This window comes from Corythoichthys intestinalis, chromosome 8, assembly GCF_030265065.1.
Source record: "Corythoichthys intestinalis isolate RoL2023-P3 chromosome 8, ASM3026506v1, whole genome shotgun sequence".
Taxonomy (NCBI): domain Eukaryota; kingdom Metazoa; phylum Chordata; class Actinopteri; order Syngnathiformes; family Syngnathidae; genus Corythoichthys; species Corythoichthys intestinalis.
Window position 1 is genome coordinate 17,936,273 of NC_080402.1, and position 24,257 is coordinate 17,960,529.

The 24,257-nt window shown below is 37.7% G+C and overlaps 1 protein-coding gene across 2 annotated transcripts in view; it reads left to right on the plus strand.

Moving 5' to 3' along the window:
• The window catches only part of LOC130920671 (general transcription factor 3C polypeptide 1-like), a 60,200-nt gene that overhangs the window by 14,723 nt on the left and 21,220 nt on the right, over nucleotides 1–24,257 (plus strand). Inside the window, exons 6-24 of one of the 2 annotated variants that reach the window (XM_057844039.1) lie at nucleotides 3,065–3,188; nucleotides 3,276–3,461; nucleotides 3,534–3,649; nucleotides 7,439–7,491; nucleotides 8,430–8,740; nucleotides 11,532–11,656; nucleotides 11,722–11,825; nucleotides 11,896–12,049; nucleotides 12,133–12,236; nucleotides 12,311–12,447; nucleotides 16,529–16,798; nucleotides 16,863–17,008; nucleotides 17,469–17,566; nucleotides 17,637–17,733; nucleotides 20,645–20,828; nucleotides 20,902–20,998; nucleotides 23,158–23,290; nucleotides 23,378–23,468; nucleotides 23,544–23,605. In XM_057844039.1, the coding sequence (XP_057700022.1) occupies nucleotides 3,065–3,188; nucleotides 3,276–3,461; nucleotides 3,534–3,649; nucleotides 7,439–7,491; nucleotides 8,430–8,740; nucleotides 11,532–11,656; nucleotides 11,722–11,825; nucleotides 11,896–12,049; nucleotides 12,133–12,236; nucleotides 12,311–12,447; nucleotides 16,529–16,798; nucleotides 16,863–17,008; nucleotides 17,469–17,566; nucleotides 17,637–17,733; nucleotides 20,645–20,828; nucleotides 20,902–20,998; nucleotides 23,158–23,290; nucleotides 23,378–23,468; nucleotides 23,544–23,605 (2,592 nt within the window). Of the gene's footprint in view, nucleotides 1–3,064; nucleotides 3,189–3,275; nucleotides 3,650–7,438; nucleotides 7,492–8,429; nucleotides 8,741–11,531; nucleotides 11,657–11,721; nucleotides 11,826–11,895; nucleotides 12,050–12,132; nucleotides 12,237–12,310; nucleotides 12,448–16,528; nucleotides 16,799–16,862; nucleotides 17,009–17,468; nucleotides 17,567–17,636; nucleotides 17,734–20,644; nucleotides 20,829–20,901; nucleotides 20,999–23,157; nucleotides 23,291–23,377; nucleotides 23,469–23,543; nucleotides 23,606–24,257 lie in introns of both variants that reach the window. The other variant, XM_057844038.1, reaches the window with a different exon arrangement.

Sequence of the window (24,257 nt, forward strand, 5' to 3'; positions counted from 1 at the left end):
AATTATGTTTTATGGGGACCTGGGAACGGATTATTCTCATTTTAATGGTTTCTTATGGGAAATAAATGTTCGGAAGACGAACTTTTCGCCTTACACACACTTTCTGGGAACCAATTATGTTCGTGAGCTGAGGTATCACTGTATATAATATTTAGTATATGTTTTGACCTACGGAGGGCGCCTTGTTTTATACGCAATGGACGCTCAGGTTGATGACGTACTGGACTGTCTCAGAAAATTAGAATACACAATATTCTAATTTTTTGAGACAGTCCTGTGTATATATACAGGACTGTCTCAGGAAATTAGAATACACAATATTCTAATTTCCTGACTGTCTCAGGAAATTAGAATATTGTGTATTCTAATTTTCCTGAGACAGTCCTGTATATATACAATATTCTAATTTCCTGACTGTCTCAGGAAATTAGAATATTGTGTATTCTAATTTCCTGAGACAGTCCTGTATACATACACAGGACTGTCTCAAAAAATTAGAATATTGTGTATTCTAATTTTCTGAGACAGTCCAGTAGTTTGTCACTGTCACGAGACGAACACTACCAGTGTTCTGCAACTCCTTCCGATACGACGAGACATCCAAAGCGGCGAGAACTTACTATTTGTGTTTTTATTGAGTCTTTTATTACCTTTTCATTGCCTCAAAATACTTTTTGCATGTGTTTTTTACCTCATACTTTCAAGTAGAGATGCACGATAATATCGGTCACCGATAATTATCGGCCGATATTGGCAATTATGACGTCACACAGATAATCCAGATAAAACGAAATTCAACCGATAATGCAATTCCATAATTATATACTTGATTTAGCCTCCAAATGTGCGCAATCAACAGTTTTGTCCAATTCTGCTAGTTTTAAGGAGGTGTTTTTGCAGTGTAGTAATGTGATATATGTTAGGAATGGCTTACTTTTAAAGGCATTTTTGTGCAACTTGGGTGTTTACTCTCTAAATAATTTTTGCCAAAAGCTTACCATTACACAACGTCATTGCAATTGTTTAGTTGTTGGAATTTACTACTTGTTCACATTTGATGTGGAAAAAAATAGCACTAAATTACATTTTTGCACAGTAACATTTGATCTTTGTATACTTTAAAATTTTACTTACATATTTGAATAGAATTATCGGCGTGACATTATCGGTTATCGGGTGGGTGGGGCAGGAAATTATCGGGTATCGATATCGGTTGAAAAATGTATTATCGTGCATCACTGCTTTTAAGCATTGTGTGGCCATGGTCAGTTTGATAATGGCGGCAAGCAAAACAGGAGACGGCATCTTTTTGGACTGAATATTCCAGGCAGTGATATTTATAGTACCGTATTGGGCCGAATATAAGACAGTGTTTTTTGCATTGAAATAAGACTGAAAAAGTGGGGGTCTTCTTATATTCGCGGTCTAGACATTATACCCATTCACGACGCTAGATGGCGCCAGATATCATTGAAACGAATGCTGAACTTCAGGAGTAATGTTCTGTCATGACAGATCTCAGCTACTCTCAAGTTTAACCAGTTTACATTATTTTATTGCAATGTTTTACCTTATTCCGATTTATTTCAAGACTACAGTTACAGTTAGACCTCACTTTGATGGTTATTGCAATTTTGTTGTTTTATCACAATAGATTGGTTTATTTACATTTCAAAAATCAGAAGCCATTCATTTACGAATGTGATTGCACTTTAGTTTACATATTTAAAGGTTCAGATATTAAGATTTGAATGAGGCAAAATAACATGCTTTTTCTCTCAAATATATTGTTTTAACTGTTTTTTTCAGATGTACTGTAATTATTTTCTGTATAAAAATGAATTTGGTGTGCAAAAAGTCTTTTTTTCAAACTTGAGTCTTGAAAAAGAGGGGGTCGTCTTATTATCAGGGCCGTCTTATATTCGGGCCAATAAGGTAATACGTTGAAAATGAACGTTTTTTTGTTTACCATCATTTTTTAGGGGAATTCTTAATCAGACTGCTTAGGACAACTATGCTTTTGACCAAGATCATCCTCCATTGAATATGGTACATCCGGTGGTGGTTCTGTTGTACAATTAGCATCTTTAGTGGGGGAAACTCCGCTTACTTTTGGCGATGCCCTCTGGCGTTTGGTCCACATCTTCAATCCTTGGTTCTCACTCAGTAGTTGTTGTTGCTTTTGAAAGCGTAGGTTTGAAAAAATTACATTGTTATCTATCTTACCTCTTCTGTCCTCATGTAGTTTTGGCTAAGTAAAGCAAATGACCGTCTCTAAGGTGCTAGTCACATGATCTGTTCAAAAATGTATTTTGACCCATTATAACATTTTTTTTGTTCATTTCATTCATTTTTGTTGTTTTATTGCGTTGCAAATTTTATAGACGTTTTACCGGCAAAGTCTTGATTTTAAATTCATATACACTGTATAGGAAAGTTAATTACATTCAATGACATTTTTCGGCCACCGCCCCCCTTAATCTCTGCGTATGGTAATATCGTCAAATACCCTAAAACGAACTTGTTGCCTGGCATTGCCTGCCACTGACAGCCATAGAAGTCCAATCAATCCGTTTGAAGTGGGAAGGTGGTAGTGAATGATAAAGTCATTCCAATTCACAGCAGAAGGATGAAAATAGCTTATTTTCTGTTAGTTCTTTTGTAGATTGAGTTTCTGACCCATGTATTGATAATTGCTGTATCGTGAGACCGTCATTATCGTGAGCCTTGTATCACAAATCGTATCTTATCACGAAGTGCCCAGAGGTTTCCACGCCGAATGTAAAGTCCGCAAAAAGACTTTTCCGTTAGGGACAATGGGGCTCAAAGTCATCAAGTCGCACATGAAAGGAGAAAAACACCAGTTACAGTGAAATAAAGTTAGTTTTTTTCTTCATCAGAAATTGTTGCAAAATGTCTTGGTCTTAAATTATACATTTAAGGTCTTTAAAATGTCTTAAAAGGCATTAAATTTGATTTTTAAAAGGCTGCAAGAAATCTGTAGCATCTTTGCTTGGGACATTTCATCATTTCATTCTTAATCCTTAATATTTTTGTACTGTAGAATATGCCGGAGACCATGTGTAAGCGCATCTTTCGCTGCATGCGAGACAACAAGTTGGTAGAGTATTGCAATGTGCCTCTGGAGGAATTGGATGAGGAAGGAGGAGACTTGCGTAATAAAAGTGGTAAGTCAGCCGTATCCTTATCCTTTAGTTATTTATTTCCTAACTGTTTCCATGAACCTATTTTTGCAATACAATGGGCAATTTCAGGCAAAAAAGTCCAGGTGCGCTGCTTGAAGCTGCTGAAAGTGTACACAGGGAAGGTTGCCACGGGCGGGGAGGAGTGGAAGGAGGACGAAGACGACGATGAAGATGATGAGGTTGACAGGAGGCGAGGTCAGCCCCCTGTTGGCCACATCATGGAGAAGGACATATTGTCACAGGCGTACGACCTGGGTGCGTTTAATCAGTATCCTGGTCAGGCTTACTTGTGGCTGTTATTTGATTTTTTTGCTGTTGATGATGCAGTTCTATCATCTGGCACCCTTGGAATCCCACAGTCGGGCGTTCGGTCCAGGATGAACATCGGCAGGCTGGAAGCTCGCATGATCTGTAGGAAGTTAGAGAAAGATGGTATCATCAAAGTAAGTACCGTATCTATCCTGGTAAAAAAAATGTATGGATTTTAGGGCTTATTAACCTAAAAAAAAAAAAAAAAAAAAAAGCTTCTAGCAATGTGTAATTTAAGCAGCATGTGCAAAAAGAGTCATTTGTATTGTTTTTATGCAAGTTTAACATCCATACTGTATTCATATTATCAAAGTGAAGCTTTGCTTGACTTCATTTTGTAATTGTAATACATGAATAGCTACTGTTTCAAAAAGATATTTTTTCTTCCTTTTAGGAAAGTGCAGCATTAACTGTCTTTAGGAAAATGCACGGTCAATATTTTTCTTCATTTCAGCAAGGTGAAACATCAATAGTTTATCTTCTTTTATAGCAGGGGTGGGCAAACCGGTCCTCGAGGGCCGCAGTGGGTCCTGGTCTTTGTTCTAACTGACCCAGCACAGATAGTTTAACCAATGCGGTTTCAGCAGAAATGAGAAGCACCTGACTGCAATCGACTGATTGCACTTGTAAAACAGCAGATTGGTGAAAAGGTGTCCTCTTAATGGGTTGCAACAAAAACCCGCACCCACTGCGGCCCTTTGTGGAATAGTTTGCCCACCCCTGTTTTATAGGGAGATGCTCCATCTCCAGCGTGTCTTTACAGGAAAACGCAGAATCAATGTTTTTCATTTTAAGAAAGTGCAACCATGGAATTTACTATCAGTTGACGGGAAATGGAGCGGGGGCAGCTCCGTAGGGGGCCTATTTTCAAAAACTTCAGATATTTTCAAAACCAAAGCCGATAGCGATCTAAACCAAAACTGGCACCTCCCTTAGACATATGAGTCTCTATGAGAAGTGGCATCAAAAAATTCAAAGTCGTTCCCTAATAAAATCCTGATTATTTTTTATATCAGTATTACAAAACTTATAATGGGTATACAATCACAGATTTTACGCTAAATGCAAAAAAAAAAAAAATCACCAAATGCAGAAATAAACAGCTATATTTTCAGGATAGATTTCTGCAGAAATGTCTAAATTACTTTTTTTTTTTTTTTTTTTTTTGTGCCAAAAACGGGCAGTTGGCTGAAAAATACCTGATTTGAATATAAAGTTACGCTATTGTGTATGGATACAAAATCCAACATGGCTGCATCACAAAACCGAGCTTTTAAAATGAAAATTCTTGTAAATGAATGCGTAAATCCCAGAATTTCTATAGATGTCAATGTAAAACTGCCTAGATTCCTTGGTTACAAGTAGGGTTGTTCCGATCATGTTTTTTTGCTCCCAATCCGATACCGATCGTTTTAGTTTGAGTATCTGCCGATCCCGATATTTCCCGACCGGTTGCTTTTTTTTGCTCCCGATTCAATTCCAATGATTCCCGATAATTTTTCCCAATCATATACATTTTGGCAATGCATTAAGAAAAAAATGAATAAAACTCGGACGAATATATACATTCAACATACAGTACATAAGAACTGTATTTGTTTATTATGACAATAAATCCTCAAGATGGCATTTACATTATTAACATTCTTTCTGTGAGAGGGATCCACAGATAGAAAGACTTGTGACTTTGTATATTGTGACAAAATATTGCCATCTATTTGTTGAGCTTTCAGTAAATGACACTGTAGCCATGCCCAAATGCATGATGGGAAGTGGAACAATGACTGTGCGTAGTGCTACCAATTGATATATCTTCTCTGCGTTGGGAAATAACATAAGGTGTTAAGAAAAAGATCAGTTGCTACCTTGCTTCCCCACATTGCTTCCCATGATGTTTCTAATCGTAGGGAGAGGGATTGTAAGGCTTTAGCTAATTAAAAAAAGGATCCAAAGGCTGCCAAAATTCACTCTACTCATTTTACACTGCCTTTTATCTCTCTATATAGGTAAAACGGCGCTATTACAGATTGAGCGCGACACTGCGTGAGTGGGTCGTGCAGTGCATGCATTAACTGCGTTAAATATTTTAACGTGATACATTTTTTAAAAAATTAATTACCGCCGTTATCGGGATAAATTTGATAACCCTACCTTAAGCCTAAACTAAAGACTCTGGGTGAGTGTAACATATTATGTCTGTAACGTTAAATACAATTAGAAAACAATTTAATTAACAAAATATATACAGTGGGGAGCTGCCAATGGGAAAACGTTCTCCTCACTGTATATATTAAAACAAAAGGCATGGCCGATATTTTTTTGCCGATTCCGATACTTTGAAAATGACATGATCTCTAGTTACAAGCAAAAAAAAACACGGGCAGTTATCTTTCATTTTACGTAAATATTTCAAAGTTAGGCTATTTTTTTAATTTAATTTCATTTTTTTCACAAGTGTCAAAGTGCATGCACGGTCCTTTTTAACAACAACAACAACAACAAAAAATTACCTTGAATCTTCGACCAAATCATTCTTGAGACAGTCCTGCCTGCTTGTATGCACCAAAACATTCGTCCTCTTTCCACATAAATCCGGCATTGGAACACAGCGTGTGTTTGAGTTAATCTCAGTGAAAGCTTCCAGGACGCTCTGCCTGGTCCGGCCCCCTACGGCAAGCCGTGGTGCAATGTCTGTGGGAGCTGTCTCGTTAACTGATAGTGAAATCTACCTGAAATTTTTCTTTTGGAAGATGCATCAGCTGTACTTTTTGTTCTTTTTTTGCAATGCGCAACACCAATGGTTTGTCTTACTTTTAGGAAAATAGAGCATGAAATTCATCTACTTTTTAGGAAGGTCCACGATAAAACGTTTTTCTATTTTGGAATACAATACTAGTAGTCTGTCTTCACTTTAGGAACTGATACAGTCAATACTTTTATCCACTCAAGGAAATTGTAACTTTATAGTTAGCACTGTTTTACAACAGTAAACTCTTATTAGGAAAATGCACATTTAATATCATTTTATGCAAAAGTATAACATTAAGTTTTTCTTTGAAAGGTATCCACGGATAAAAAGACTTGTAGTGCTTAAAAGATAAATGTTATTAGGAGTTAAAATAATTTGATATGAAAACCCCTCTTAAATCTTGATGTTTTCGTTTGTATACAATTTGTAAAATGCATGAAATGTAAAATAATTAACTCATAGTTTGGCATTGTTGTTGACTTCGCAGGGCGGTGATGTTATTGTTCAACCCTTTCAATTTGACCCCGAGAGGAACATTATTGAGCATGACAGCACTGTCGATATTTTCCCAAAACGAGCAGCGAAAGCAAAATGAACAGGAAAGAAAGGATAAGACGAGACGAGAGCATGACAAAACCGGTGTTCTGCCAAAATGTGCTACAACGGCAAAATGTAAAAACACAAAGTAAATACTCGCCGCTTTTAACCGATGTGCGCATGTGTTGAACGCCTCGCCGTGAAGAAGGAATTGCAGAAGACTGGCAGTGTTCGTCTAGTTAGTGACACACTACGTCGTCACCCCGAGTGTCCATTGCGCGCATAAAAGATGGCACCCTCAGTAGGTCAAAACGTGTACTAAATATCAGATTTTTATATCAATGGCAATATTTTATGTGTTTCTAATAACATATTTTATAGTAAAAGAGAACAATTGTGGCTTATAAGAGCCTACAAGTCTTTTAAGTCTGAGGTTCCCTTTAAAAAAGCTGAAACATAAGGGAATGATCTTTTTAGGGATAGTGCAATGACACTGCTTGTCTTGATATTTCAAAAGTGCATCTTGAAATGTTTTTTTTTTTCCTTTTTAAACAACTAAAACTTCAAATGTCCTTTTTGGTGTGGGGGTTCAACATCTAAATCATTGGCGTCATGTGCCATCTTTTCCACCTTGCAGGGCTTCATGGTGGACGAAGGCCGCCAGAGAGTAACAAGGTTCATCGGCCATAGGTAGTGTTGATGTTTTGATTCTCCATGCGAAATTTTTAAGGGACAGTTATATTCATTTTGATGATTTGTTTCTAAATACATGAAATACTCTTGAGGAAAAGTGCTGAAAGCGTGCATAGGCTTAGAACAAATGTGCTCAAATTCTTCATGTCCCGCAGCCCTCCTCCTCCTGATGATAAGCAGTACAGAAGATGAATGAATTAATGAATTTGAGTGTGACAAACAGTCGGCCTCAGGCAACGATGCATCATATTTGGCTGGCAGCTGTGTCTCGTGCATTGTGATCGGTTTTGCCAAGGGTCCGCTGAATTTCTAGTGTTACTTCCAGGGGCAGGAGCGAAAAAAATTACAAACGCCATCACCGAAATAAAACTGCCGGGATCATGTGTTTTATGTGATGTAGGCTTTGCGTAATAATGCATGGCACAGCTGGTAATCGGCCGGGAGATCCTTCTTTTGACAGGGTTGGTGGAGGATACATACAGTTAGCTAAAATTCTGACAGCAATCCACTTAATGTCAAGTGAATTTTAGCTGACCGTACAAGTTTACTGACTGCAACTGTTGCACAAGACACCGTGACTGCATGCTCGCGGGCTTCCTTAGGTCGTTGTTTGCCGCCGGCTGGCTGTTTTGCTCTTGCAAAGCCTTGCTAATGAAAGGGACGCTTCTCCTCATGTTCACATAGCCTCGCTAGCATAGTAGATGAATTCTGTAGCGATGGGAAACATCTAAGCAAGGTATCATTCACATTGTAACAAGCTAAGCTTCAGTTAGCGGCTACGCCTACAGCATCATAGACCTGAAGGGCAGACCTTATTTTTCCCTTTATTAGATATACTGCTATTAGCAATTTGTTTAATAATTCAAATGTGGCAGGCTTGTTGATTTCCACTGGAGTGTCGCTTTAACATTGCAGCAATGCTTTTTCCTTTCTAGGAGTGTGGGTGGGAGCAACCACCTGCAGCTCCTCTCAAAAGAGAAGCAACGCAAGAAACTTTTCCACTCCTCGACCTCACCTGCATCACCTAGCGGACCGGAGGCCTCCCCGGCCAATGGTAAACAACCACAGAAAACTCCAAAGAAGAGCAAAGCGGCAAGTAAAGGGGAAGAAAAGAAAAAACAGGACACGAGTTTGGAATCTGGAGGGAAGAAATCGAGACAAAAGCCTGCAAAGGAGTCTGAGGCCACCCTTGCAGAAGCTGCTCCGTCTCCAGTGCTTCCAGCAACACAGCCTGATAGCACATCAGGTAAATATCAGTGCTAAGATTTAGTCGATCGCCTTGTTACGTAGACGTCAAACCTGGCAGGAGGGTGCGTGTTTGCCAGCTTATATTTTTTAAAGCGATAAAGATGTTTTTTTGTCTTCCAAAACTAACAACAACAAATTACATTAGCGTTGATGTGTTTCTGTGCACATTGTTTAATCCAACCCAACACATCGCAACGTCATTTTTAGCTATCAGAACTAACAACCCAATCTGAATGCACAAAAACTGCCTAATGCTAAGAATACATTTTCTGATGAACACGCGAGGGAAGTGCTGAGCTGTCATTACGCTAACAATTCCAATGTAAATACAATTTGTACACCAAAGACATCTTGCCTTTTACAGCAATACTTAGCTACCGTATTTTCAGACTCTAAGGCGCACTTAAAATCCTTTAATTTCCGCAAAAATTAACAGTGCACTTTATAATCCAGTACGGCTTTTGTATGAATTCTAATTGTGCTTAATGACCTCGAAAACTACAATGGCAAAAAAAAAAATTTTTTTGGACCGCCTGACAATTTTCATTATTCTTAATTGCAAATCATTATGTGTTTGGAGAAGCAACTTAATTTTGATGTACATAATCAGGCAAAATGATCTGACACATTTGTAGGTTTGATAAAAGCCAAATAAAGGAGCAAAAAAGTGTTTTTGTTTTTTTTCTTCAAAAAGTACATAGTATAATGCTATTTTGTTTTATTACATTTCAAAAATTAGTCAAACGGGATCCGTTGTTATTGTGTTATTATTAATTAATTGATTGTTATTAATGTTATTACTGCTGCCACATTTTCTGGAGTTCTGGCGGTGCGGGGCCGGCCGGTTGATTTTCATTTCAATGCAGATCCAGTAGCTCTGAAGTTGGTAACCCATAACAAGATCGTGGTTCGAGCAGGTACGGGATCATGTCTACCAAGATTGAAGTGCAAACGGAAAGCTTGTTATGTTGCAGTTACAGGCTTTCGTTGTGGAAACGTTTATCAACACAAACAAATCTGTGTTGTTACGCCGCCAGAACTCAGTAAATGTGGCAGCGGTAATAACATTAATAATTAATTAATTGATAATAACACAATAATAACGAATCCCATTTGACTGATTTAATTTTTAAAACCTAATGAAACAAAATGACATTATATTTACTTTTCGAAAATAAAAACTGTTTTTTTGTTTCTTTATCTGACTTTTATTAAACATACAAATGTGTCCGATCATTTTGGCTGACCCTGTATTAAAGAAAAAAAAGATGGGTAGAGTGATCCCTCGTTTTTCGCGGTTAATGCGGACTAGAACCCGCCGCGATAAGTGAAAAACCGCGAAGTAGCGCCACACTCCACCCCCCCAAAAAGTTTTTTTGTTGTTGTTTGTGTTCAATGTATCCAGATTTATCATTGGAAAGAGAAACATATTTTACATGTTTTTCACTTTCTCCCCCCCGAAGCATAATAAAAAAAAACCTTTATATATGTATACAGTATATTTGAATTAGGGCTGTCAAACGATTAAAATTTTTAATCGAGTTAATTACAGCTTAAACTGAATCGTAATTAATCGCAGTTGATCGCAATTCAAGCCATTTATAAAATATGCCATATTTTTCTGTAAATTATATATATATATTCTGTAAAATGTTGGAATGGAAAGATAAGACACAAGATGGATATATACATTCAACATACGGTCCATAAGGACTGTATTTGTTGATTATAACAATAAATCAACAAGATGGCATTAACATTGTTAACATTCTGTTGAAGCGATCCATGGATAGAAAGACTTGTAGTTCTTAAAAGATAAATGTTAGTACAAGTTATAGAAATTTTGTATTAAAACCCCTCTTAATGTTTTCGTTTTAATAAAATTTGTAAAATTTTCAATCAAAAAATAAACTAGTAACCCGCCATTGTTGATGTCAATAATTACTTACACAATGCTCATGGGTGCTGAAGCCTATAAAATCAGTCGCACCCAAGCGCCAGCAGAGGGCGGCAAAACTCCATAAAACACAATTAACAAGTGGGCATTTCACTCTACTGACATTTAAATCTGTCTGAGCGGGACATGTGCGTTAATTGCGTCAAATATTTTAACGTGATTAATATAAAAAAATAATTACCGTTAACGTGATAATTTTGACAGCCCTAATTGGAATCTTTTTTTAAGCACTTCAAATGTAATAATTATGATAAATTTTAAACATGTTACTGTCCCACAGAATTATTTTTAAACAATAAAAAAAGTAGACGCCCAATCCATTAAAAAAAAAAGTAGAAAAATGCTTGTCATTAAATTAGTGCTTCATTGAGGGAGTCCACTCAAATCCGCTCAAGATGCTCACTTACACACAATAAGTTGCCACAGCAACTGTTTAACAAGTTAAACGAAGTTGACGCATGTGGCGCCTTGAATCAATCATTGTTAACTTTAATAAGCAACTGTGTGCCTCATGAACAGTCTTACCAAATTTTGAGGAGGATCAGACTTACTCCCTTGGTGCCATTGTCTCAGATTAGCACACTGTAACTCGATGTAAGTTTTATATTCAATCCAAAATACCCGATTATTTCCTGTTGCAAAACACCACTTTTGCATTATTTGTTAAGATTGTTGTCTTGTAAACATGGCCTAAATTAGTGATTTAAACATTGCTAGATAGAACAACCGCCTAATTTCTGCATCTGAGGCAATTCAGAGTGAACTTAGTAACCACTGTGGTTTTATGCCTTTCTCAATGAAGAGCTACCAGTAATTTGCCTTTTTCTTCCAGAGCACGCTTCAGCTGAGGAAAAACAGAGTCAGGAAGAATCCTTGCCTCCACACCAGGAGAAGGAGGGGAATGCATCGAACGGAGCAACGGACATCATGGAAGTGGATAGTGTTTACAGGCTGCCGGTTTGTCTTTTTCTTGTTGTTTGCTGTCAGGCAATTTGGAAGCTAACCACCAAACCCCTGTGCAGATCTCCAACAGCAATAGGAGCCAAGAAACATACCGCGTGCTAAGGAGAAAGAACCTCATCATCGAAGCTGTGCACAAGTTTAAAGTCATCGACGGCCTTTACCAGTCAGTCTCACAGTGAATAGTAACCTTCTATTCCAACAAAAATGATGGTTTCCTTTCTGTTTTGTTCCAGGCTGCAGAAGTTGATCAACGAAGAAGAGAAGCTGCAGGGTTTCACAACCAAGTGCTGCAAGAAGACCACGGCACGCCTTGTTCAGACTCTGTCCAGAGAAGGGCTGCTCAAAATTTTTACCACAACCGTTATACAAGACGGCATCAGCAGGAAGGTACCACAAAGAGTGTTAATCCATTATTGCTGTATTTGCTTGGAATTGTCAGCATTTAAAAAAAAATTGCTCTGTTTTTCTAGCTCGAAATGTTCGTTCATCCGTCTGTCCAGCCCAAGGACAAACTGGTGACGGATAGCATTGATCAGGCCCGCTTCAAAATCAGCAGCTCCTGCTCTGCTCCATGGTGAGCAACCAATTCTACTGATTGGATAGCGCGAAGTCTTCTATCCAGATGTACTGACTCTTTTCTCAACGTAGCCAGCAGAAGGTGAGCAGCGACAGCGTCCGCAGAGTGAAAACGGATGAGCCCAGCAAGAGTTTCAGGAGCTTCAGTGAAGTCAAGAAGGAATACAAGAAAGAATACAAGAAAGAAGAGGCATTCAAGCCCCCTTACAGTGTGTTAACATGCTCAAAAATACATCTACACATACACATTCACATTATTTAGGATCATTTTATGGGACCTTCACACAATAAAAATTCAGCCCTGAGAAAGAGCTTCGGTTAAAGAGCGGTAGACATCAAATCCATTTTAACTGGGATGGCTGGAATTGAATCATCATGTTTCAGTGCCATTGACAGTGATAGACGTCCAATCCATTTGGACTGGGAGGGGCAGGCAGCAATCGAACTATATGGCTATCCTGTGAAGACAAACAAAAAAATCTTATGCCTGAAAAGTCACAATGTCTGACTAGAAGTGGCCACTTTTGTCTTGTTTGCGCTCGTAACATTTTTCAATATAATTCCCCAAATACAGTGGTTCCTTCTCATACGACTGCTTCGACACACAATCTTTTCGAGAGCCGACATTTGACTCGCCATTTGTTTCTACATCCGACGACATGCTCAAAATACGACGACACGATAGACCCGCAGACGGAGGCACGGAGGATTTTCTTGTGAGAGAAATCAACACAGGTTCCAAGAAGGCTAGTGCAGGTGGTGAAACAAGGAAAAACGTGACGCTTACCATTGAAATGAAGATGGAAATAATAGTAAAATATGAGAGTGGGATGCGCGTCCGTGAACTGGCGCAACAATACGGCCGTAGAATGTCGACAATCTCCACGGTCCTCCTCTGACCTCCGTTCGCCAGTCTTTTTAAGTTAAAACCCATGGGCATTATTTTGTTTTGACTAAATTCTTGTGATTTTGTCCAAAGTATGGCTTTTCCTTTGAAGTGTGATAACTAAGTCATTTATGAATATTTTTTCACTTTCAACCACTCAAAAATGTTCATTGGCATCAGACCTATCTACAAATATATGGTTTTTATTTTTCTTATTTTTTTAATGCCCCCTATGGACATTAATAGCAGTATTATTCTAATAGAAAAACTATCTAATATGTATATATACAGTATATAATAAAAGTCTTAATTTCAGTATTTCATATGACATAGTTAGAGGCTTGAATAAGTCCATAAGTCATAACAGCAATGTTTTTATGCATGCCCAGTTTTTACACAATGGCAGTTTTCTGAATCAAACTAAATTCTTGTGATTTTCCTTTGAAGTGTGATAACTAAGTCATTTATGAATATTTTTTTCACTTTCAACCACTCAAAAATGTTCCTTGGCATTAGACCTATCTACACATATATAGGTTTTATTTATTTTTTTAATGCCCCCATGGACATTTTTAGCAGTATTATTCTAATAGCAAATTAACTATGCTGTATATACAGTGGGGAGAACAAGTATTTGATACACTGCCAATGGGAAAACCCATTGGCAGTGTATCAAATACTTGTTTTCCCCACTGTATATATAAAATAGAAGTCTAATTTGAATATTTCATATTACATAGTTAGAGGCCCAAATAGGTCCATAGGTCATAACAACAAGCTTTCTTTGCAAGCAAATTCATGTATTGGCCTTTGGCACCCCCTAGTGGCTTTTGGGTGTTAAGCCTCTCAACACACAAATTTCTCTATTTCCATGTTTTTGACTCACCAAAGAAGCAATTGAATGATTAATCACGGACAATTCATTATAACACATCAGGATTACAGCATATCAAAAATTATGATTTATAATGGGAGTAAATGAGCCAGAACATGGCATTATTACAAGAATTTAGTGCGAATCTCCCCAACCTGTTTGCAATAAGTTAGAAATTGCAGCATGGTGCCATTTTGATCTTTACATGATTTTTACTATCCTGGGGAAATATTAGCTCCCTAGTGTAATTTTTCCAATGCTTTGTCTTTGATGAAACACAGAAAAAAACAAAGCCAGGAAATGGACAAACAACACCGACGGGTTAAGGTGATATTATTGTGGTAAGATCGCCAAAAAATTACCAGCTTAGTCAGGTTTTTAATCATTTATTTCATAACTTGTGCAACACAACATGGATACTGTCCACAATGTCTGAACAAAGTGAAAGTAAAAAGTCCCTCTCTCATTCTGTCAAGTCAGCCACACGGTGCGCTCAGTTACACAACGCTGAACACATCCGGCACATTAGAACCCGATTCGTTGCATTATTATAGGTAGTATTATTACTATTATAACATTATTATTCCAATTTTTATTAATATTATCTGTTTACTCTACAGTATGTAATTGCTATTTGCAATAGTACCAGCAGCATTCATTAAGGATTCAGTGTAGGTTTTCGGGCTGTGGAACGAATTAATGGAATTATAATGTATTCTTATGGGAAAATCCTGCTCGACATATGATCATTTCTACTTCCAAACAAGGCCCTGGAATGAATTCACTTCGTATGTAGAGGTACCACTGTAGTTTTACTTGGCAACATGACACTTCTCAGGAATGTCTATCATGTATGGACCCACAAAAAAATCTCAGGAACCCATACCTGAAAATTAACAGAAAATCTGCCAGCCTGAGGACAAGCACCCACTTTAGTTTTGCTAGAACTTGTGACATTTTTCAAAATAATTCGGTTCCCAAACAGCTTCACTTAGCAACATGAAATTTTGAAGATGTGTCTCCCAACTATGGACCCACACAAAATGTCCTGAACCCTTGACTGAAAGGCAATAGAAAGTCTGCCATTGTAAGTAGAATTGGTGACTTTTGGCTTGCTAGCGCCTTTAGCGTTTTTCAAATGAATTCAGTCCCCAAACACAGTTTCACTTCGCGCCGTGAAATTTTGTAGGTGTCATGTGTGGAACAACAACAAAAATCTCAGGACCCTTGCCCGAAAGGTAACAAAGTCAGCCATTATGAGTAAAATTGACTTTTGGCTTGCTAACGCCTTTAGCATTTTTCAAAAGAATTCAGTCCCCAAACACAGTTTCACTTCGCGCCGTGAAATTTTGTAGGTGTCATGTGTGGAACTACAAAAAAAATCTAGGACCCTTGCCCGAAAGGTAACAGAAAGATTGCCATTGTGAGTGTAATTGGTGACTTATGGGTTGCTAGCGCCTATAGGTTTTTGTTTGTTTGTATTTTAAATCCGACCCCAATTTCACTCAGCAACATGAAATTGTGTGTCAGTCATGTATGGACCCCCAAAAAAATCTCTGAATCCTTGCCTTGAAAGGCAATAGAAAGTCTGCCATTGTAAGTAGAATTGGTGACTTTTGGCTTGCTAGCGCCTTGAACATTTTTCAAAAGAATTCAGTCCCCAACCAGTTTCACTTAGCGACATGAAATTTTGTAGGCATCTCTATAATTTGTGGACCCACAAAAAAATCTCGGAACCCTTGCCTGAAACGTAATAAAAAGTTGCAACTGAACTGCAGTTATCGATTATTATAGTAGTCGATTAATCTATAAACTAGTAGCTTGTAGTGAAGATATACTTTCAAAAAAGCATTAAATGCGAATAAAAAATACATTTCTGAGTGTTTCTTTAAAAAAATGCAAAATTCCACTTTCATTTAAAAATAGATCAACATACCTGCGCTGAGCCTCAAACGGTATAATAAATAAATAAATGAGAATCTAAGTACAATAAAAGAACAATTGCCTAACTTGCATAACAAAAGTCCGCTAGCTTAAATGCTATAGAATGCTGATGTTTTTTTTTACAATCCTCTTACCAAATCGTTCAAACACAAAAATTTCCACAGAAAACGACTAGATATACCTTTGAATTATGAATGCATAATAAAAAACATTAGCTCGCGTTTTTCTAAAGAATTCAGCCCCCAAACACTGGTTCCCTTAGCAATATGACATTTTATAGGCATGTCTATCATGTATGGAAGCACAAAAAATGTCTGGGGAACGAACTAATGCCTGAAAAGTCAAAGTGCCAATCTGAGTAGAAATGGCTACTTTTGCTTAAGTGCCCTTCATTATTTTAAGTTAGATTCCAGTCCCCAAACAGTTTCACTTGGCTACGGGGAACTTGGTAGGTGCAATTACCATGAATACATCTATAAAAAGAGTAACAAGACATCACACAGGGTCTTTTTGGGTGCACTTTCAAGACTTGCTCTAAAATCGAAGATGACAATTCATCCTGAGACGGCATACCACTATTTTTCAGTTCGTGGACTTGGCAAGACGCTTGGATTCCAGCCGAAAATGCACCGCCTCCGCGTTTTGCATTCCTTCCTCTGGTATGTCACTTACGATCACCCTATGGGGCCACGGCCCACCAGGCTGACAGCCCCTCAAGTTGCTGCCGTGGTCGACAAAGAGCCACAGGACACAAAGGAAGACGATGTCCCCCAAAAGGATTTGGAAGCGGCATTGTCAGGAGATGATGATGAAACACAAACTGAAACTGCCAGTCACTCAAAATGTGATATAAAAGGTAAGAATACTCAAATGCAATATTAGGACGATGACACTTTAACCACCTTTACGCCGGTGTTCAGTTTACTCTGAAGAGGATTCGTGGAAAAGGTTCGTCCCGCCGGTTCGCACGCACAGCGATCGAGGCAGCGGTTGGGTGCTCGTGGGCGACTTGCTCCATTGCTTGCCGCTATCCATATTCATCCAGCTCATTCAGATTAACTATCAGGTGAGCAATGTACATGTAAATGTAGAAATAAATCAGAGGTGCTAAGATTTTTACTAGAGATGGAGTTCAAATACTTACTGGCTGCATTAATTTTGCATGTTTGTGTACCAAATTTGACCTCGCATTTCGTAAATCTGGTACTGAGGCTCTCTAAATGACTACTAGATCATTAATTATTTTTTTGATATGCTTGTATTATTCATTCAATGGACATCTGGCTGGATAGGTATGGAATAGATAATGGATACTTAAAATACCATGAAAATGGTTAAAGAAAACACTAAAATATTACAAGTAATATACTACAAATATTTGATAAATACAAAATGTATTAGAAAAATGGACTAGTATTGGTATAAAGAATTCCAAGGACGAATATAAATAGTTGACATGTCCAAAGCACAGATCAATTCCACTTCTTGTACCTAATCAGCTATGTTGGATGTGGTTACCTTCGCAGGTTGACGGCTTGGAAGAGTATTTAAACGACCCGGTGAAGCAACACCATCTGGTTTGGCAGCTGCCCCTCGGAATTAGAAGGAAGCTCTTTTACAAACGGTTTGTGAAATTCTGTCCCTCGGAAGTTTACAGATTGTCAATCCCTCTAAATGTCTTCTTTCCTTACCAGGAAATACGTTTTTATCTTCTTTGAGAACCTGCAGCGCTTGGTCTGCATGGGCCTGATGCAATTTGCTCCTGTGGAGAAGATGAAGGAGAAAGACCAGGTACTGTGTAAGAAATGTAGAAGCGTCTACCTTGCTTGATAATCGTGATATCAATTATAAGTATGACGGACAAGCTGAAAGTCACAACGACAACATTGGGTACCCCGAAATGCCATTTAAATGAAAGTTGTTTTTTTTTTTTTCAATAAAGTATTGCCAATGAAATAAATGCATAGGTTTTAGGAAGTGTTGATCTTACTTTAAAAAAGTAATTAATTACAGTTACGAATTACTTCTCCCAAAAAGTAATTGCCTCAGTAACTCAGTTACCTGAATGTAAGAGTAATTAGTTACTTGGCAAAGTAACTGGTGATAATTTTAATGTTTTTTTGTTCTCCCCCCCAAAAAAAACAGGTCACACAATGTGAAGTTTAAAGGGTTTTTGGGACAATTGGCCCTAGTCCAATTCTTTACCCTAAACTTAAGTAGACACAGGGGTGTTGCGGATATTGCGATAACTAGATGCTATGTGTGGAAGTCATTTAATGTTGTGAATCAACCGTTAAAGTTGTTAAAATAGCTCCCGTTATTGCATTAGTTCCGTTCTATTTTCGACATGTGTAAGTTTTAAAACTTTCATCATTTAAAGATAGATTTAAGTTAAATTTTGCCGATTTAGTTGAAGTTTAGATAAAAAGTTACTTAGGTTCGCTAGGAAGTTTTTCTACAACAGCCTTCTTGAGAACTCTACTGCTTTAAGACGGTGGCTGTTTACTGACACATCTAGTTCTTTATTATACTTGTTGCTAATGCCGCTGTGTCTGTCATTTGCATCTAGTTCTGTATATATGTGATATCTACCGAAGCATCATGTGGGCGTAGTTTGTAGGCTATCGGCTACAGTCAGGTATTATTGGAGCCACCTAGCATAGTAGCATCGTGTTTGCAACGGCGTCACACTCCCTTGCCTCCTCCCTACTCCTGCTCTGCTCTCTCGTCTCCGTGAGTCCGTCTTTTTCAGACTTTACTTGCGTCAGTCAACCAACATCGCAACGCATAGTAACGCACGCCTTTCCCGCCTCAGTAACGGTAACGGCGTTGCCAAGATGAGAAAAGTAATTAGATTACTCACTACTGAAGAAAATAACACCGTTAATAACGCCGTTATATTCTAACGCCGTTATTAACAGCACTGGTTTTAGGTGTCAAAGAAGTTAATATGTGAAGAGAACTTCTTATTTTTGCAAAAAAAAAAAGTTTGGCGCTAACAAAGGTAGTCCCCCGGGTTATGACTTACTCGACTTTCACGACTTTATGACGCCGGAGTCTCGCCCTGTGCACAAACAGTACTTAATTGTACCTAACAGTATCTTATTATTCACATTACTTTATTAACATGGCTTGTTCTGTCCTCACCAGAGGTGAGGTTGTTCAGTTTGACTGAACGCAAACAAAACAATTGTGCTTTTTGAAGCTTTTTACTTCCTTCACTTTTGACAATTTGTAAAGCTATAACACACATATGTTCACGTCTGTTCAAAACGACATGCATTTTAACAATAAAACACTTGACACAAAACAACTGGTGTTCAAACAGCCATCTAGTCTGATCAATATGTAAATTAAGAAGAATAAATTAGCCTAATTTGCTTCAGGAGGAAAAATAGAACAGCTCACCAACATCAACACCTCATCCTCACTATGAAGCAAGGTGGAGGGAGCATCATGATTCGGGGCTGTTTTGCTACCTCAGGGCCTGGACAACTTTCAATCAATAATGGAAGAATGATTTCAGAAGCTTATTAGGATGTTTTTCAGGAAAACCTGATGCTGTCTGTCAGACAGTTGAAGCTAAAAAGAGGATGGATGCTGTAACAAGACAATAATCATAAACACAGAAATAAATCAACTTCAAAATGGTTTCAAAAGAAGAAAATACGCGTTGTGGAGTGGCCAAGTCAAAGCCCAGACTTGAACCCCATTGAAATGCTGTGGCATGACCTAAAGACAGAGATTCATGCCAGACTTTCTTGGAATCTGACTGAACCAAAGCAGTTTAGTTGAGAAGAATGGGCCAAGATTAGTCCTGATCGATGTGCCAGGCTGATCTGCAATTACAGGAGGCATCTCGTTGAAGTTATTGCTGCCAAAGGGGGACACACAAATTATTAAATGTGATGGTTCACTTACTTATTTTTCCCCCTTCTGTCATTGTTTGCATACTATCCTCATTAGAATATGAAAACTTATAATTTTTTGGGTGGTTTTAGTTAAAGCAGACAGTTTTTTTCATCTGTGTGATTTTGACAAAGATCACATTTGATGATGATTTTATGCAGAAATGTGAGAAATTCCAAAAGGCTCAGATACTTTTTCATACCACTGTAAGTCACATTGAAGTATAAGTCGCATTTTTTGGGGAAATTTATTCGAGAAAACCCAAGACGTGACAAAAACAGGCTGGATAAGTGTACAGTGTGTTAATGGTTGCATGACTCATAAACAACGAACTAAAAACGTGCAGGTATGTTAATGTAATGTAACAGGCCTTGAGCACCATCTTGCGGTTGAGTGTTAAAATAACGTAAAAATATGTAATAACGTGTTAATAATTTTACACATAAGTCGCACCATGGTCAAACTATGGGGGGGGGAATAATAATAACAACAAACTGTGACTTAGTCCGAAAAATAAGGTACTTTGTTAAAGTAAAACTTGTAATCCTATGAGCAAAAAGTTCCTTATTTCTGAAAGTTCCGTACTAAATTTATGATTTTAGGGGCACAAAAAGTTGTAATTTTACAGAATAGTTATGTAATAACAAAAACTTCCAAAATTTCCTTTAGTATTTTCCAACAAAATTGTCAAAATTTTATTTAAGTCAAATTTTAACACTCAGAAAATGACATTTTAAATGATTATGAACAATAAAAGCTCATATATATCTGTGTTCCCTTTTATCTTCTGCAGCTGTTTTGTTACCTGAAGCGCTGCGCCACCATTGTAGATACCACCAACGCAGAACCGCACTATTGGCTGGTTAGCGAGCCCACCGACAGCCCCTTTGACAGACGCCGCTACACCTTCAATAGCACGGACGATGTGGACACATACTGGTTCGACCTCATGTGCGTCTGCCTCAACACGCCTCTGGGTACGTACACAAAAACAAGCACACGTTAACCTCTGAAGTGCTTTTCTTAAAAGTTAAGATTTTATTTGCGTAGGGTTGATTCGTCCTAAGCGAGGCGCCTCCGAAGACGACGCCCCGCCCTCCTTTGTGCACGAGCGAAGTGTCTTTGTGGGAATGGCTTCCTTACTCAAGTATGTGAAAGACAAAAAGTTACTTTATATAATGTATGCATATTCACCTCCCCGCCTTATTATGATGCTTGCTTGAGCCTGATTGGCCGCTTAGTGTATGCTTATGTTAGCTCATAAGCTACCATTGAGAGAAACAAATGAACCAGAGTTACTTTTAAAAATGTTTTTTTTTGCTTTGATCATTTGATCATACAGTGACATTGTCAAATTATCACTTAACAACACTTAAACTAAGGAAACAGCCTTCTGACTATTTTAGCGGCTTTAACTGCCGAGGTGGTAATACCTTCAATATGAGTTCGCATTTATACAAAATTAAGAGTAGTAACCACTGTTATGAAGTTTCACACCAGCTACAAGAGTTAACTCCAGCGTGTTTAGTGTGTCTAACGGTGGTAAAATGTGTTTTTTTAGGGCTGTCAAACGATTAAAATTTTTAATCGAGTTAATCACAGCTTAAAAATGAATTAATCGTAATTAATCGCAATTCAAACCATCTCTAAAATATGGCATATTTTTCGGTAAATTATTGTTGGAATGAAAAGATAAGACACAAGATGGACAGAAACATTCAACATACTGTACATAAGTACTGTATTTGTTTATTATAACAATAAATCCACAAGATAGCATTAGCATTATTAACATTTATGTGTATTTTGCATAGCTATTTGATTGGGAATACCAGTTCTCTTTGCATTGAGCGCTTTTCTTTTTGTGAGCATTATTTTTTTTTTTTTTTTGAGAAATAGAAATATTATTTTTGTTGTGCTTTCACTAAATGATACTGTAGCAACTTAACTGTTCTTAACTGCCCAAATGCATGATGGGAAGTTGGTCAACCATGACTGTCAGTGGTGGCTGCAAATCGTATACCTTCTCTGCATTGTATTCAAAACTGGGTGTTAAGAAAGAGATAATTTCCTGTCATTCTTCCCCATGTCGCTTGCCACAATAGTTATAAATGTTGTGGAAGAGATGCCAAAGCTACCAATAACTACTGCGGCTCCAATGAATGCCTGTGTCCACTCCACTCGCTTGTCTCCGCCTCTTAGCTCTCATTATTCCTAAAACGGCGCCATTGTAGTCTGTTCGCGGCAATGCGTGAGTGGGATGTCCGCACATACGTTAAATGCGTTATATATTTTAACGTGATTAATCTAAAAAATTAGTTACCGCCCGTTAACGCGATAATTTTGACAGCCCTAGTTTTTAGAGATTGACTTATCACTGATCGGTGGGTAGCGCAAGAGAAAAATTGTGTTTTAGTAGATACTCCAAGGTTATTTTTTAGATTTGGATTTCAGAACAAGTGACTTGGCTCAGAAACAGTCAATAATTAGTCTATTTAAGATTTGGAGGATGGGGCACGAAATGCGCTTACATATAAGAGAGCTTTGCAGACGGTGCATGCGAAAATAATATCTAGTCTGCGGCGTTACCTTTATTTACGCTCTATGGGTGTTGCTGCCAGTTTGAATTGAATTGCCGTATTGGCCCGAATATGAGACGGTGTTTTTTGCATTGAAATAACACTGAAAAAGTGGGGGTCATCTCATATTCGCGGTGTAGACATTATCCCCATTTACGACGCTAGATGGTGCCAGATATCATTGACGCGATGTTCTGTCATGAGAGATCTCAGCTACTGTCAAGTTTAACCAGTTTGCATTATATTATTGCAATGTTTTTCCTTATTCAGATTTGTTTCAAGACTACAGTTACAGTTCACTTTGATGGTTAATGCAGTTATTGCCATTTTGTTGTTTTATCACAACAGATTGGTTTATTTACATTTCAAAAACCAGAAGCCATTCATTTACGAATGTGATTGCACTTTAGTTTACATATTTAAATGTTCAGATAATAAGATTTGAATGAGGCAAAATAACATGCTTTTTCTCTCAAATATATTGTTACAATCATTTGTTTCAGATGTACTGTAATTATTTTGTGCATAAAAATTAATTTGGTGTTCAAAAAGTCTTTTTTTAAACTTGAGTCTAGAAATAGAGGGGGTCGTCTTATAATCAGGGCTGTCTTATATTCGGGCCAATACGGTATTTGTTTATTTGACTAAGGAGGCGGGGGGGCAGAACTGGGCTCCGGAGGGCTCCGGCCAACTTTAACACCCTGTGTATGTATGTGCGCACCACCAGGGGCAGCTATGTGGTGAGCGACGACGGCACCACACCGGGCAACGGAAAAGGTGCGGGAGGTCTCGACTCTGAGTTCTTTGCCCATCTAAAGCGCAACTGGCTGTGGACAAACCACCTGCTGGGCGTCAAGCAGGTACGAATGCCAGCGCAGTGTTTGGCGCTTTGCTAACGAGATTTTCTTTGTTGTGATGCAAGTGTGTATTTCTGTGTTGCCTCCTAGCGCCCTGGCATGACAGCGAAAGTTGAGAAAGCCAGAGTGAGACTGAAGAGCCTGTTAAGTAAAGAGTCGATGCTGGCCGCGTTGAAAGCCGGTAAATTTGCTGTTGGTTAAACGGATGTTGTAATGCACTTTTCAGCCTTTTTAAGTTGTGACCGTGTTTTTGCAGGAGCTTCTTTGCCGCGATTCTTGACAGCCAAGAAAATGGTAGTCGCAGAAGAAAATGTGGAGGTGAGAAGTCTTTAGATGATTGTTTTATGGTTGTATTGTTAGTTGAAAATGCAAAACCTTAAAAAAAAAAAAAAAAAAAAGAAAAGGATGGATTGGATGAAAATACACGCTTCACCAAAAATTTTGAGAAAAAATATTGGACCAAAATATTACATTAGTTAAAAAAAGAAATACATGAAAATTACTGAAATCGAAAAGAATAAAAACACGAGATGGAAAAATAAACAAGTGTTATTGAAAAATCTAAATTTTTTGATGAAAAATAGCAAACAATTTAAAAAATATTAACAGTTTGAAATAATGACAAGAAATATTACATTTTAGGTGGCTAATGTGGTATATTCTATTGTTATCATAAAATCCATACACATTTAAAATGAAAAAATATGGGTTTCAAATAACACGATTTAATTTGAAAATGAAATTGACGTCAAATACAGACATTTTACCCCAAACAATTCAACGGTAGAAAAAGAAAACCTGAGTGGAAAAATACATCAGAATTAGAAAAATATACACAAATGTTGCAAAAACAAAGCAAAATGTTTGGTTTTTTTAAAATCTAGAAATTGCGCGCATTTTAGATGAAAAATAGACTGTTAGACAAAACAAAATGTTAAACAATTAACAATCCAGTACAGGTTGCCCCAGG